Below are 13,798 nucleotides of genomic sequence, written 5' to 3' on the forward strand. Positions count from 1 at the left end.
TCCCTCCGCCCAGCCGAAAGCCGAAGCCGAAGCGGAGCTCCCTTTGGCCGCGCCGCGCCTGGAGGGGACCGGGGCGCCGACCCCTTGGAGATGCCCACGGCGCTCAGATGGCGCCAGCGGAGGGGTCAGGAGACCCAACTCCATCACCAGGCAGCGTAATCAGGACCGCGAGGGTGCTAATTAGCGTTGATGACCCTGATCAGCCCCACCTAGGAGCGGCTGATGGCCCAGGGAGGCTACGTAAGCCCAGCCCAGGGTGCTCCACCCTGCTGGAGGAACCGCGGGCCACAGCTCAGCCTTGGCTCCTCCTGATCTGCGGACTCGGTTTGACCCCGGATCGGCCTCATTCCTGTGGATTTGCCCGACGATCCGGACCCTCGGCTGAACCTGGCCGCTCCGCGGGACCTTTCCTCCCCATCAAATAACCCACAAAGGCGTCAAGAAGAGATTTTTTTTATCGGACCGGCGTATTTTGTAAATACACGTAAACACGTTGCGACACCCGGGGAGGAGGCGGACGTCGGGAACCACCAATCCCCCTGCTACAGGAACGGCACAACAGAGACCCCCCGCCCCCCAAACTGGCCACGTTTCACGAGACTTTAGGGACTGGAGATGAAGTGGACGAGAAGAGGGTGCAGATGCGCGGCTCCTTCTTCCCAGACTCTCATCTTGGCGCTGGCACCGTGGGCTTTTCCTTCCCGTATCTCAGGTGGGTTCTGCCACCCTTGGATCCCAACACCCTTGTTGGTTTGGGCTCTGCCCGTAGCTGAAGGACAAGGACATCTGGGAGCAGGCCGCTCGCTTGGGGACATCGCCTTAGGAGAAGACAAAGGTGTCTTAGCCGCCGCTACATCTCGTCGCAAGCTCCGACGGGAGCAGGGATCGCTCTGCTCAGGTGGAGATGCCACCATGGCTTAAACGGGAGAGTCTTGGGACGCCCTGGTGGCACGATGCGACCGGAGGGGTCTTGGGACGCCTCGGTGGCACGATGCGACCGGAGGGGTCTTTGGGACGCCCTGGTGGCACGATGCGACCGGAGGGGTCTTGGGACGCCTCGGTGGCACGATGCGACCGGAGGGGTCTTGGGACGCCTCGGTGGCACGATGCGACCGGAGGGGTCTTGGGACGCCCTGGTGGCACGATGCGATCGGAGGGGTCTTGGGACGCCCTGGTGGCACGATGCGACCGGAGGGGTCTTGGGACGCCCTGGTGGCACGATGCGACCGGAGGGGTCTTTGGGACGCCCTGGTGGCACGATGCGACCGGAGGGGTCTTGGGACGCCCTGGTGGCACGATGCGACCGGAGGGGTCTTGGGACGCCCTGGTGGCACGATGCGACCGGAGGGGTCTTGGGACGCCTCGGTGGCACGATGCGACCGGAGGGGTCTTGGGACGCCCTGGTGGCACGATGCGACCGGAGGGGTCTTGGGACGCCTCGGTGGCACGATGCGACCGGAGGGGTCTTTGGACGCCCTGGTGGCACGATGCGACCGGAGGGGTCTTGGGACGCCCTGGTGGCACGATGCGACCGGAGGGGTCTTGGGACGCCCTGGTGGCACGATGCGACCGGAGGGGTCTTGGGACGCCCTGGTGGCACGATGCGACTGGAAGAGTCTTGAGCGTTGATCATGGCCGCTTGCGGACGGCAGCGTGGGTTTCCCCGTCCTGGTCACGTCCCGCTCTCCGGCATGCGCGGGGCCCCTCCTCCCGTCGGGAGGCTCTGCAGGGGGAAGCACGAAGGGAGCAGAGGCTCCTCCGCGCTGGGGACGCGTGGGGGCGAAGGAGGCGACTTCAGGTTGAGTTGGGCGATCGGCCCCACGCGGAACCAGGGACGGATCCTCTCCCCGCTCAAGGGGGCCAGCGGGAAGGTGAAGAGCAGGTCTTGGCTGTCAGCGTTGAAGAAGGCGACCTTCTGTCCCTCAAAGTCCAGGTAAACCCTAATCCTCCGGGGCATCTGGGTGAGGACGAGCGCTGTGTGGTCAGGGGAGGTCAGAGCCCAGTACTTGCCCCCGCAGTGGAAAAGAGCCAAGATCCCATCTTGAGGAGCCGGGTTGATCCACCCCTTCCTCTTCATGGACTCCTTGGCCACCCCCATCGCCCAGACCCCTCCTTCCTCCGTCCCCACGTCCACCTCCCAGAAGCATCTCCCCGAGACGAATCCCTCCTGGCCCAGGACGCAGTGGTAGGTGTCGTATCTCTCGGGGTTATCCGGCATGGCCTGCCGCGTGTCTCCGCGCCGTACGCTCCTCCCGCCCGCCGAGAGGATGAGCTGGGGGTGCGCCGTGTCCGCGTCCAGCGTGACGAGCACTGCAGGGAGAGGCGGAGAGCTCAGCCGGAGACACCCCCCCCCCGCCGTTGCCTTTGGGGTCTCTTAAGGTTGGCTCCTCCGTGGAGAAACGTTTTGTGGGACCTCAAGTGCTCAGCGCAGCCAGAGCTGGCTCCTCTCTCCCGCTACCTCCAGCGTGGTCCCAGAAGATGCCTCCTCTGGGAGACCGCGTTGGCCAAGCGCTGGCTGGGATGCGGCCGCCCCGTTTCGGGAGCGAAGGGACCTTGCGGTGCGGACGTGGGCTGCTCCGTGCCGGTGCAGAGCACGGACCCAAACTCAATGAATTTAGGAGGAGCCTTATTAAACACCTGGGTCTACCTCTTGGGGAGGAACCAAGAGCTTCACCCTGGGTGGAGATGCTTTGAGTTTCCCCATCCCGCAACCCTTTTCCCAGGGGAGTTTGGCTGAGAGCACCCCAGCTCTGTACCCCCTTCTAACGTGGCTTCCACGCTCGCTGTGCTGGGCGTCGAGACCCTGGGTCTTTACAAGCAGCCCCCCAAAAAAGGCAGAAAACCGCTTATTTAGTGGGAAAAGGAAGCAGAAAGCATCGGAGCAGCTGGGGCGTGGAGGCTCAGCCCTCGACTTCTCCACGTTTCCCCCCAGCAGCGCGGGGGAAGAGCCCCACGGAGCGGCAACACACGGGACCCAGGTACCTTCTTCCACCGGGACGATGGTGTTTCGCCACCCTGAAACCAAAGAGATGTGATCGCCAGCGGGTCCTCTGCCGTGGCGAGGGGATGTGGGGTGATTTGGGGTGGTGGTCCCCAGGGCTGCAGACCGCTCCCAGGCGTGCTTCGGTTTAATATACTCAAATATAATTTATTTTACGACATAGAGGCATCAAAATGGGAACCTGGCCACCCTTTCTGGTCCAGTTCATCATCTTTTAGACCCTGGGAGGGTTTTGCAATCAATGTCGGTGGGGTCTTGGTAATAAAACCGAGCAGGACCCATCCCACCCCCCCAAAACCAGGCGCTGTTTGAAAGACCGCGGAGCTGGGGGAAGAGCAAGGATCAAACTTACGCAGTTCTGCAGTGTGTTTCTCTGAAAAAGAAAAGAAAAATAGATGGTTTTAGTAAAAGCTTGTGATTTTGGGGGTCAAAACCTCAGGCTTTGATCCCTACGTAGCCCCAAACCCAAGGGTGTGGTAAGAGGTCCTTTTATGCTGCCAGACCTCCAAAATCTGCCCAGAGAGGGGAAAGCAGATGGGAGGGAAAACTGGCTCGGAGGGAGGGGTTTTGGGGCGCCCCAATGGGCTGGAAGGAGTTTGTGGGGTCGGTGACGCCAAGAAGTTGGGCTCAACCTCATCCGAAGCTGGATGAAGAAGGTTCGGGGAAGGTCGTCTTTGTCCCGGGCTTTGTGGGTGGAAGAAGCAAAGCAATACTTACCTATTTCCATATCGCGTTCCCCTGGAAGGGAAACAAAAATATAAATAAAAGCAGGAAGAAATACATGGGATCGCTGGAAAAAGGCTAATTTGGTGCTGGCAACTTGCCCAGGCGCCCGAGGACCTTCTTGTGTTCCTCCTGCCTGGGCCTTTGGAAGTGGAGTTGAAGGAAGGGTTGGGTTGATGTTGGAAGGTCCTGCAGGGTTCTTTTTGGGGGAAAAACTGCTGAATTGGTTGCCCTAAATGGGATTTTGGTGGGTGGCGTGGTCTTATTCTAAGAGCAAAAGAGTTTCTCGGTCCTTCTCTTGCTTGTCGCTTCTTCGTTAGCCATCGAAGCTAGCGATTTTAATGTGGGAAAGAAGAGAAGTTGGGGATTTATTGCTTTCTCAGGTGGCCTTTGGGGAGAAATATGCAAATTTGAATTTTATTCCTGAGAAAACAAGGAAGCTCGTTCTTATTACTCCAAATTTTACTCCTCCAAAACCAAGGAAGCTTATTTTTATTATTCCGAAATGTTATTACTCCAAACCTAAGCTCTCCTCGAAGGCCATACCAAAGTCAGAATTAATCCGCTACAAACGTGCGGGCTGTAGGCGGGCTTCGTAAGCCGCAGCCCGGCTCCTCAGAGGTTTGTTATAGGAAAATAAAGAGATTTGGTCTTCCCCGGGGTCGGTTACCCAAGTTGGCCAACTCGGGTGAAGTCATGCGCTTTATTGGGTCCCCAATTTTCCCGCTTCCTCCCCGCTGGTTTATGAGCTCCCGTGATGAAGTGAGCATCTGTCCGCACCTCTTATTTTTCCCTCAGTGACCAAAAAGAAAAACCCAAACCACATTACTTACGAATTTTGGCATCGCGTTTCTCTGAAAGGAAAAGCAGAAATAAGCGTAAGAGGAAGTTTCCTTTCTCACGGGAAATTATCGGCGGCCTGGGGTACGGAGAACGGTGTAGAAGCTCACCATCAATAATAGAACTGGCAAAGCTTGGTTAAAAAACGGGGGAAAAACAGGAAAAAACAGGGGTTTGCCCAGTTCTGTGGTTTTTTGGTGTGTGCTCAGAGTTTAAATGAAATCTTTGCAACCATTTCCCACTCCTCATAATCCTTACAAACGGCTTTTGGGTGTGAAATTACCCAGCAAACGCCGTTTTAAAAGCAAATTTAGGAGATGCCCCGCATGCGAGACCCAACCCTCCTTCGCTACCAATAAAAATAGTTTTAAAAGGGGGGGGAAAAGCGTTTCTTACCAAGTTCTGCGGTGTGTTGGGCTGTAAGAAAGAACAGAGAACGTCGTGTGGGTTAAAGGAAGGTTTCTCCCACGCCTACGTCGCGCGAGGGTGACCCGCGATGGGGGCGTTGGCTGAACATCAGGAATTTTTTGGCTTGGTTGATGCTGGAGGGGGGTTTTTGGTGTGAAATGGGGATGTTCGCTCGCGTTGGAGCTCTTCTTCCTTTGCATCCCGTCCTCGCGGTTTTCTTTAGAGGCTTTGATGGTCACCGTGGTCAAGGCCACGAGCTATCAGGGATGGAGATTATGCTGCCGGTCCCTAAAAAGTGATATTTTTGGAATATTTCAATGGGATAGAGCTCTGGTGAGTCTCAAAGGCCTGGGGGCAGTAGGTCCTCCTTTGAGCAGGTCCATATCAATTCAGTGTGGTCTTGGGTGCCCAAATACCCTCCTGGGTGCCCCAAAGTCCTCTTGCCCTTTCCTAAGGCCTTACCTCGTAGCCGTAAGATACAAAGAAAGAAGACGACCGGCGAAACGAAGCAGGCGGCCAGGGTCGCGAACAAAGCTGCCATCCAGGGAGAGTCCTTTGGAAAAATGGCGTCTGGAATAGAAAAATTCCCCAAACTGTGTTAATCTGGGATGCAATTATACGTATCGGTTGCGCGTTGGGGTGAACGTGGCTCTACGTAAACGCGGGGTGGTGTTGTGCTCTTATATAAAAGTGGTTTATTAACCTGAGCCCGTTGGAAATTCAAAACTGAAAAGAAATCCCCATTAAAAAAAAAAAAATCTAAAATGTTTTTGCATTTAACGTTCTGCGATGGGAATATGTAGGAAAATGGCGTCTTGTAAGTGCTCGCTCTCCTCTGAGCATCTTTATTGAGATATTTAGTCCTGAGGCTGCTTTTTAATAGAAATTTAAAAAATTTTATTAGAAAATTCCTGCTTTAGTGACAGTTCTTAAGAAAACTGTGCTGAAACCAACTTTCTACTAAAAAAATAATGCTGAACATCCCTGATTTGATCCCCGATGGTCCAGCAACCAGTTCCTCCTCCATCGCACGCTCAGGATGCACGGAGCGCCGCAGCCAGAGGTGCCCATCTGGGGATGCAACAGGTCCCCCGTGCCCAGAATCCTCCTCAGATGCAGCCAACAACGATTGGGTGCATAAAATTAGGGGAAGAAACCCCTTATTTCCCAGGTAGGGCTTTTAAAACTTTAATTCTGGCGGTAAATCACCTGATATATAAATGGTCGAGTCCTTCTCCTGGGGAAGCCGCGTGTTCCTGATGGAACAGGACACGTTTCGTTTTGCGTTTCTTTGGATGACGATGGACCTCTCCACTTCAAAGAAGCCGTTCTGGTCTTGGGAGTCGGCCTGGGCGAAGGACGGGAGCTGCTGGCCCTGGAAATCTCTCCACAGCATCTCAGGCTTTGGGTACCAGCCGGTTGCTCGACATCCCACTCGGATTCCCCCATCTTGGTAATCCTCCACGGAGAGGAAGGGGCTGGAACCTGAAACTGGGACCAAAAAAACCCCACCTCTATCAGCCAAACTGAGCGTCCATCCCGGAGGAGACCTTCTCCAAGCTTTTCCCGTTCACAGCCACAAAATCAGGGCAGCGCTGGTGAAAGACTCATGGAAAACATCTGAGCTTGGGGTGGAACTGATGTTATTTATTCTGATTTTCCTCCTTCCTCAAATGAACCCAAAACCTCATGAACTTTCAGTTTCGGGCACAGCCCGAGCCCGATTTATTTACCCTCAGCGATGTCCTGTGACTCTGAGGACAACCGCGAAACCCTGCAACCCATCCAGCACAGCCTCTCCTAGAGAGAAAGGTGCGGCAGACGCAAGGTCATGAGATGAAGCCACCTCCGCCCAGAAGGACGCTCATCCCCTCTGCGGACCACGCAACGTGAGACCCGACGGGTTTAGGGAGGAAAGCGCTGCCTTTGGGACACGGGAGACGCTTGGCCAACTGCAAGGTCAATGTTCTCCAGCTGGGAAACGTCTGGTGCCCGTGTTCACGTCTGCTCGTGTCCCACCTTGGGACAATTTGGAGACCCCATCCTTAACAGGACAAAAGCGCACAAGGATGCATCTTTGGGTTCAGCTGCGTCATCTCCCGCTCCTTGCGTGTCACCTCTTTTGAAGCGAGCCAAGTAGAGCCTCAGACCCCGGGGCTGCGGTCTGAGATGGTTGACCTGGGGCAGCCAGGAGGTTTCTCCTGGGTTAGAGGGTGGTGTTGCTGTGTTTGTGAGACTTTAGGGGCCTGGTGACGGGACAGTCCATGTTCTGCCGGGATGCGAGGCCAGGCAGGGCAGGAGATGCTCGCGAGGAGCTGGGCTACCAAGCAGAGAAAAATCAAAAGGGATTTCTGAGTTGTAGTGGGCAGAGATGTAGACAACCCTGACTCCTGGTTGTTACCTGCTACCTTCAGCTCCACCGTGGCTTCTTCGTAAAAATTCCCGTCTTTGATGAGACACTGGTACTGTCCCTCATCGCTCAGCCTGGTCCTGAGGACCCTCAAGGAAACGTTCCCAGCAGAGATGCCCTCTTTTAAAAACTCTGTCCTCTCCTGGTATTCGGGCATCTGGGAGGAGTAGTGGTCCTGCCTGCTGTGGTAGAGGTGGACGTAGACGGAGAACCTGGACCGAAACCACCTCACCTCCATGTTCTCGGCGTTCAGCCTGGGGGAGAGGTGGCACGGCAGCACGACGTCTTCTCCCATGACGGCAGTGATGGGGTGGTCGGGTCCCAGGACTCTGAACTGGGCTGCGAAAGGTGAGAAGAAGACACGCCTGAGATGCACGGGCACAAGCGGTTCTGCTGCTACATCCTCTGGGCAAATAATTGAATTTATTTTATTTTTTTTAAGGTTTCTGGTTGGGCTCGTGGCACATCTGGAAGCAACCATCAACCAAGCATGAAAGAGCATCATGGTGGGCGCGAGGACCCTGCGTCCAGCTGCCGTCACAGCTGGGTCTGGAAAGTACCCCAAGCAGATGAGGTCAAGCGTGCTGAGATGGGAATGCTCTTGTGAGAGGAAGAAGCCACCTGAAAGCTACACAAATGATGGAGGCGAAGGTACAGAGGGAGAAAGGACAGATTTCGGGGGCACAGGAGTGCTGCAAGACAGAGCTTGGGGTCTTTCGAGATGGTCTAGGAGTGAGCTGGCTCTTGACCTTCACGCATGGAGATGATGGATCCCCAAACTCTCTTGGTAGGGCACTTGTCCCCCTGCGAGTCCCCAGAATTTGCTATTTATCCCACCCAGCTTTTAAAAACCACCTTTTGCGTAGTATTATTTTAATATTATTGTATTGTATTAACAAGCCGGGGGAGAAAAATATATAACGACGGATGGATGTCACGGAAGAAGCAGAAGCACTGGAGATCCTTACCGCAGCCCAGCTCACGGACGTGAAAGCCAAAGAAGAAAATCGTGACGCAAGCCAGGACAGAGGTGATGCGAGGGGGGCAGGAGCGTGAGGAAACCCACATCTTCCCATGCAATTTCACTGGGAGAAGATGAACGGGGAAAAAGAAATCAATTAAATTAACAGAAAGCCGAGGGTGGTGCAGAGAATATCAATTTGAAGAAGAGTTTCTAGATGAAAACTGATTAGAAAAAGCTGGAGAACTAGGCAATAGCAAAAAAAAATATAGGTTGGATGGGACCGCTGGGATCTCTGGCCCAAGCCCTGCTCACGGCGGGGCCACGGAGGTTGGGTAGCTCTGGGTCCTGTCCGGGTGAGGCTGGTACCTCCGAGGATGGAGATCCCCCTCCTCCAGGGACCTTTTCCCACCCACCTACGGGGGAAAAAAACCCAAACCAAAACATTGTGGTGTCCCCGATGCTCCTGTTCCCGCAGCCCGGGCTCAGATCTGCCACGACTCTGCAGGGCCTCAGGGCTTCCCAGCAGAAGGAAAGGAGGGAAAAACGGGGAAGTTTGGGGCAGGGGGAGCCGATTTTCCAATTTGTGGTGCTCCTTCAAAGGCAGGGGGAATCTGCAAGTTAAAATGAGGTTTTTGGGGGGGGGGAAAGAGAGGGAAAGCCCTCCTCAGTCCTGCGCGGCTCTGAGGATGTGGTGACACCAGATGAAGCTGTCACATCGGCGTCACGTTGTGGGAGGACCTGGGAGAGGGGGGTGACATGTGCCTGGCACCATGGGACAGGGTTTAACAGGCTGCAGTCTTAAAAAGAACAATAAAACCCCCATAAATCCCCCCCCAAACCAACATCCATCCCAGCTCCACCCCTGGGCTGGGGTCCCCTGGTCCTGGGGGGGTCTCCAAATGCCCCGTGTGGGGATCCCCATCGCAGGCTGCACCCCTCTGCATCCCTGGGGACCCCATCTGCCCCGGGCATCCCCCAAATCCCCCCCCAGCACCCTGCCCTACCAGTCCTGCCTGCCGGGATGCAGGCGGCATCGCTCCTCGGGGGGTGGGATGCGATGGTCCCGTCCCCCCCCCGCCTTGGGGCTGGGAGGGTTAAGAGAAAAACGGAGCCCGTCGAGACATCTGCAACCGAAAGCCTCGTCCGCTTCCTGCTTTATGGTTTCTGAGAAGGGAGGGTGGAGCTGAATCCGGTGGACGTGAAGCCATAACTGCCCCCGAGCCAAGGTTAAAGCAAAAAAAGTCCTCAAGGTCAAAGCAAAAAAAATCCTCAAGGTCAAATCTCCTCCTCCATCCATCCCTCCTGGCCCTGGTGCACTGCTGCTGCCCAGGGGCCGAGCGTACACGCTGGCTCCTGGGTCTGCAATATATACGTATTTGGGTTTTTCCCCCTTCCAGAAACGTGGGCTGTTGCATTTAGGAAGAAAAAGCCATGCAGGTATTTTTTAATGCACATTTTAAATGCACATTATTATTATTATTATTATTATTTTTTCCCGGTGTATCACACACACTGGGGGCGTTTGGTCCCCTCCCAGTGCAGGCATCACCTTTGCACAAGTCTTTTTTTTTTTTTTTCCCCTCGAAGCCGTGGGTTTTGATTTTATTGAGCAGCAGGGACCGTCGAAGCTCGGGAGGACAACACCCGAGCTCGTCCTAAAGCAAACGCGCCCGTGGTTTGGAAAGCTGCCGGCGGATAAGGGCATAAGTCACGGCTTCGCTCCTCTCCTTTGCACCGAGACAGCGCCGGGACCTTTCCCGAACCCCTTTGAACGGGGCAAGGGTATCTCCCGGGATGCCTTCCGTGCAAAAAATAGGGAAAACAGCTTTTTAGGAAGGCTAAATCCTTGGGATCGGCTGCAACGAGCTTAATTTCCCATGACAGCTTTGCCGCCGTCCACGCCTCCATCTCCATGCGTCCAACGTGCGGCGGATTTAGGATGGGTGATGAGGTTGGAAGCCAGCACCGGGCTGGAGCCGGCACCAGAAATAAACCTTTCGTTGCACCTTCCCCCCATCTCTTGCTTTAATAAAACAGAGCCCAAATAAAACCAGAAGCGTGGGAGCAGCCCGGATATTTTATTCTTTCCCATTTTACACCCCGGGAAAGGGCATTTGCCAGACATGGATGCAATTATCAGTTTTATGAGTAGAGGAGCAAAACAAGGTTAAAAAACCCCCACCAACAGGTTAAAAAAAAAACACAGCAGAAGAGAAAAATACCCCCCCTTTATTTCGTGTATTCACACCTATTCCCTGGGTGCAACCGCGTTGCCCTCAAGCCGCCCCCACCTCGCTGGCATCGTGCACAGCCCAGGTTTGGTTTTATTTACGTTTATTAAAAACGCACAGCTCTGCAAATTCACTTTTTTTTTTTTTTTTTCCCTTTTAAAATCAGAATCAAATTCCAAACGGAGAGATACGCGTTTTCCCACCGTCCCCCTTGGAATGAAGGTGCAGCATCCGAGTGCATCTCGAGCACTCAACGCCCGCCGGACTCAGCTCAGCCTTCCCCAAAAACGTGGAGCAACCAGGCGAGGAGGAGCTGCCCCGTCGCCCCCGCCCGCGGCAGAAACGCTCGGGTTTTGCTGCAGAAAAATAGGGGTTTTCCTACTTGCGATGGGTCCTTTCGAACCGAGGGGCCAGGAGGGCTGAGCATCGCTCCGCGCCCACGGGCCATCGCTGCAAACCTCCCGGGAAGGCGGCTCGGTCACCACAAAGCTCAGCTCCATCCCAGGTCTGCTTCAAGCCTTTTTTTCCCCTCCCATTAAACCCAAATTATGTGGAGAAGGAAGCTCTTCCAGCAAAAAAATCATGCGGAAATAATTGCTGAAAATCAGCTTGCTTTGCCTGGCTGTGCTGAAATCGTCGCACGTCGCCGGTTGGCATCAGCGGCGACGAGGCAGAAACCATCGTCGGCCCATTTTGGACCATCAAGACCACGCTCCTCAGCTGCATCTCCTCCAGACCAAGTAGGGATGGGAGCAAAAATAAGAGTACAACCCCGTTTATTAACCGGAGCTTAAGGAAGGCAAAGCTACGACCGAAGAGATGGAGGCTGTGAGTGGGTTGAGGGTTTAAGAGGGAAAAACAATAAAAAATTGACGTGGGATGATGAAGGAACCGTTTTGCACGGCCAAAGGTGCCCTAGAAAAGAGGAGAAGCAGCAAAGCCCTTACCCGGCGCTGCCACGGCCTCGTGGGTCCCCAGCATCAGCTCCCTGCCGAAACACGCGTCCACCTCCGCCGAGGACGAGGGCTCCTGGAAGCGAAGAGAAGCGGCTTCTTGATGGGAGCAGCTCAGATCCCAGCGGCTTCTCCGTCCCCAGCAAACGCTCATCTTTCCCCATTTTTTTGCCTCATTTTCCCCCATTTTTTTTGCCTCTCCCGGATGCTTCTCCAGCAGGACCCCAAGCCCCCGCCTGAGCTGGATCTGCTGTGGCCATTTGCTGCCCTCCTGCAGACTGGGACGATCGCAGTGAACTGGAACCTACTGGGATAAGAGAAATGGCAGGGAAAATTCTGGGGGGGATGCATTGGTCCCCATCGCTCCCCAGTGCTTTTTCCTCCCCATCCTGAGAAAGAGAACAGCTGAGGTTGGAAGGGGCTGGAGATTAATTAAGTTAATTAACAGCCCTGATTAGCCCCACTTGGGAAGCCCCGCCCGTGGTCCGGGGGCTCTATTTAAGCTCAGCCTTGGGGTGGTTAGTCCTTTTGTAAGCTGCCTTGGAGGAGCATCCGTGTGTGGCTGTGGACCTCGCTGATCCGCCCCGTGGGCTCGCCTCCTGCCTGCGGGCTTGCCTGATGCCCAGCCCTGCCTGCTCCCCTCGCTCAGGTACGTCAGATGTTAATTCCTCCCTTGAAGCAGCGCCAGCTTTGCAGTTAGGCCCAGCTTCAAAACCTGGCTGGGCTCCTCAGGGTGGTGTCCTGGTTAGTCCCAGCCTTAATATTTGGCTAGGCTTCTCAGGCTGGTGTCCTGGTTAATCCTAGCTTCAAAACCTGGCTGGGCTTCTCAGGGTGGTGTCCTGGTTAGTCCCAGCCTTAACATTTGGCTAGGGTCTTCAGGGTGGTGTCCTGGTTAGACCCAGCTTCAAAACCTGGCTGGGCTCCTCAGGGTGATGTCCTGGTTAGTCCCAGCCTTAACATTTGGCTAGGCTTCTCAGGCTGGTGTCCTGGTTAATCCTAGCTTCAAAACCTGGCTGGGCTTCTCAGGGTGGTGTCCTGGTTAGTCCCAGCCTTAACATTTGGCTAGGGTCTTCAGGGTGGTGTCCTGGTTAGACCCAGCTTCAAAACCTGGCTGGGCTCCTCAGGGTGATGTCCTGGTTAGTCCCAGCCTTAACATTTGGCTAGGCTTCTCAGGCTGGTGTCCTGGTTAATCCTAGCTTCAAAACCTGGCTGGGCTTCTCAGGGTGGTGTCCTGGTTAGTCCCAGCCTTAACATTTGGCTAGGGTCTTCAGGGTGGTGTCCGGGTTAGACCCAGCTTCAAAACCTGGCTGGGCTCCTCAGGGTGATGTCCTGGTTAGTCCCAGCCTTAAAATTTGGCTAGGCTTCTCAGGCTGGTGTCCTGGTTAATCCTAGCTTCAAAACCTGGCTGGGCTCCTCAGGGTGATGTCCTGGTTAGTCCCAGCCTTAACATTTGGCTAGGCTTCTCAGGCTGGTGTCCTGGTTAGTCCTAGCTTCAAAACTTGTCTAGGGTTCTACAGGGTGATATCCTGGTTAGACTTGGCTTCAAAACTTGGCTCGGTTCCACAGGGTCAGATCCTGGTTAGACCCAGCTTCAAAACCTGGCTGGGCTCCTCAGGGTGATGTCCTGGTTAGTCCCAGCCTTAACATTTGGCTAGGCTTCTCAGGGTGATGTCCTGGTTAATCCTAGCTTCAAAACCTGTCTGGGCTTCTCAGGGTGATGTCCTGGTTAGTCCCAGCCTTAAAATTTGGCTAGGCTTCTCAGGGTGATGTCCTGGTTAGACCCAAATCCTGGCCAAACAGAAAGAGGCAGAGGAAAAGCTTGCCTGCTGGATTTCCCAAGGGAATCGGGGGATTCCCAAGGGAATCGGGGGCGGGGGAGAAGGCAGCCTCAGAGAGGAAATCCAATAATTGGAGGGTTTAGATGAAAAGAGATTAAAGGAGGGGGGATTTAATAGCATGCAAGAATGTGTGTGTGTGTATATATATATGCATATACACACGTGCAGGGTATGGAGCAAGGGCGTTTTGTGTCTTGGGGGGTGGCAGAAGAAAAAATAATCTTAGCTGGTAAAATAGTGTTAAATTTGATGTATTAGATGTGTGTATGCACACACGTGAAGGCATGGAGCAAGGTAATTTTGCGTCTGGGGGGGCGGTGGAAGAAAAACCAGCCTTAAACAGTAAATAGTCTGAAATTGGGTATATCGGAGCTCTTCAGCCAGTCAGCGGAGCGCGCTGGTCCCGAGGCCGGGGATGCGATGGGGAGCA

The 13,798-nt window shown here is 54.7% G+C and overlaps 1 protein-coding gene across 1 annotated transcript; it reads right to left on the reverse strand.

The window, feature by feature from the left end:
* Positions 1-1,548: 1,548 nt before the first annotated feature.
* Positions 1,549-11,558, reverse strand: LOC309601019 (butyrophilin subfamily 2 member A2-like). The gene is made up of 12 exons (XM_082333817.1): positions 11,525-11,558; positions 9,351-9,556; positions 8,351-8,467; positions 7,374-7,721; positions 6,182-6,463; positions 5,435-5,542; positions 4,961-4,981; positions 4,558-4,578; positions 3,719-3,739; positions 3,354-3,374; positions 2,983-3,015; positions 1,549-2,310 (listed from the first exon to the last, which is right to left on the reverse strand). The coding sequence occupies exons 3-12, from the start codon at positions 8,448-8,450 to the stop codon at positions 1,673-1,675; spliced, it is 1,593 nt and encodes a 530-aa protein (XP_082189943.1). The 5' UTR covers positions 8,451-8,467; positions 9,351-9,556; positions 11,525-11,558; the 3' UTR covers positions 1,549-1,672.
* Between the last annotated feature and the right edge of the window lie 2,240 nt (positions 11,559-13,798).

Source organism: Platalea leucorodia (genome assembly GCF_965183815.1).
Source record: "Platalea leucorodia genome assembly, chromosome: 28".
Lineage (NCBI taxonomy): Eukaryota > Metazoa > Chordata > Aves > Pelecaniformes > Threskiornithidae > Platalea > Platalea leucorodia.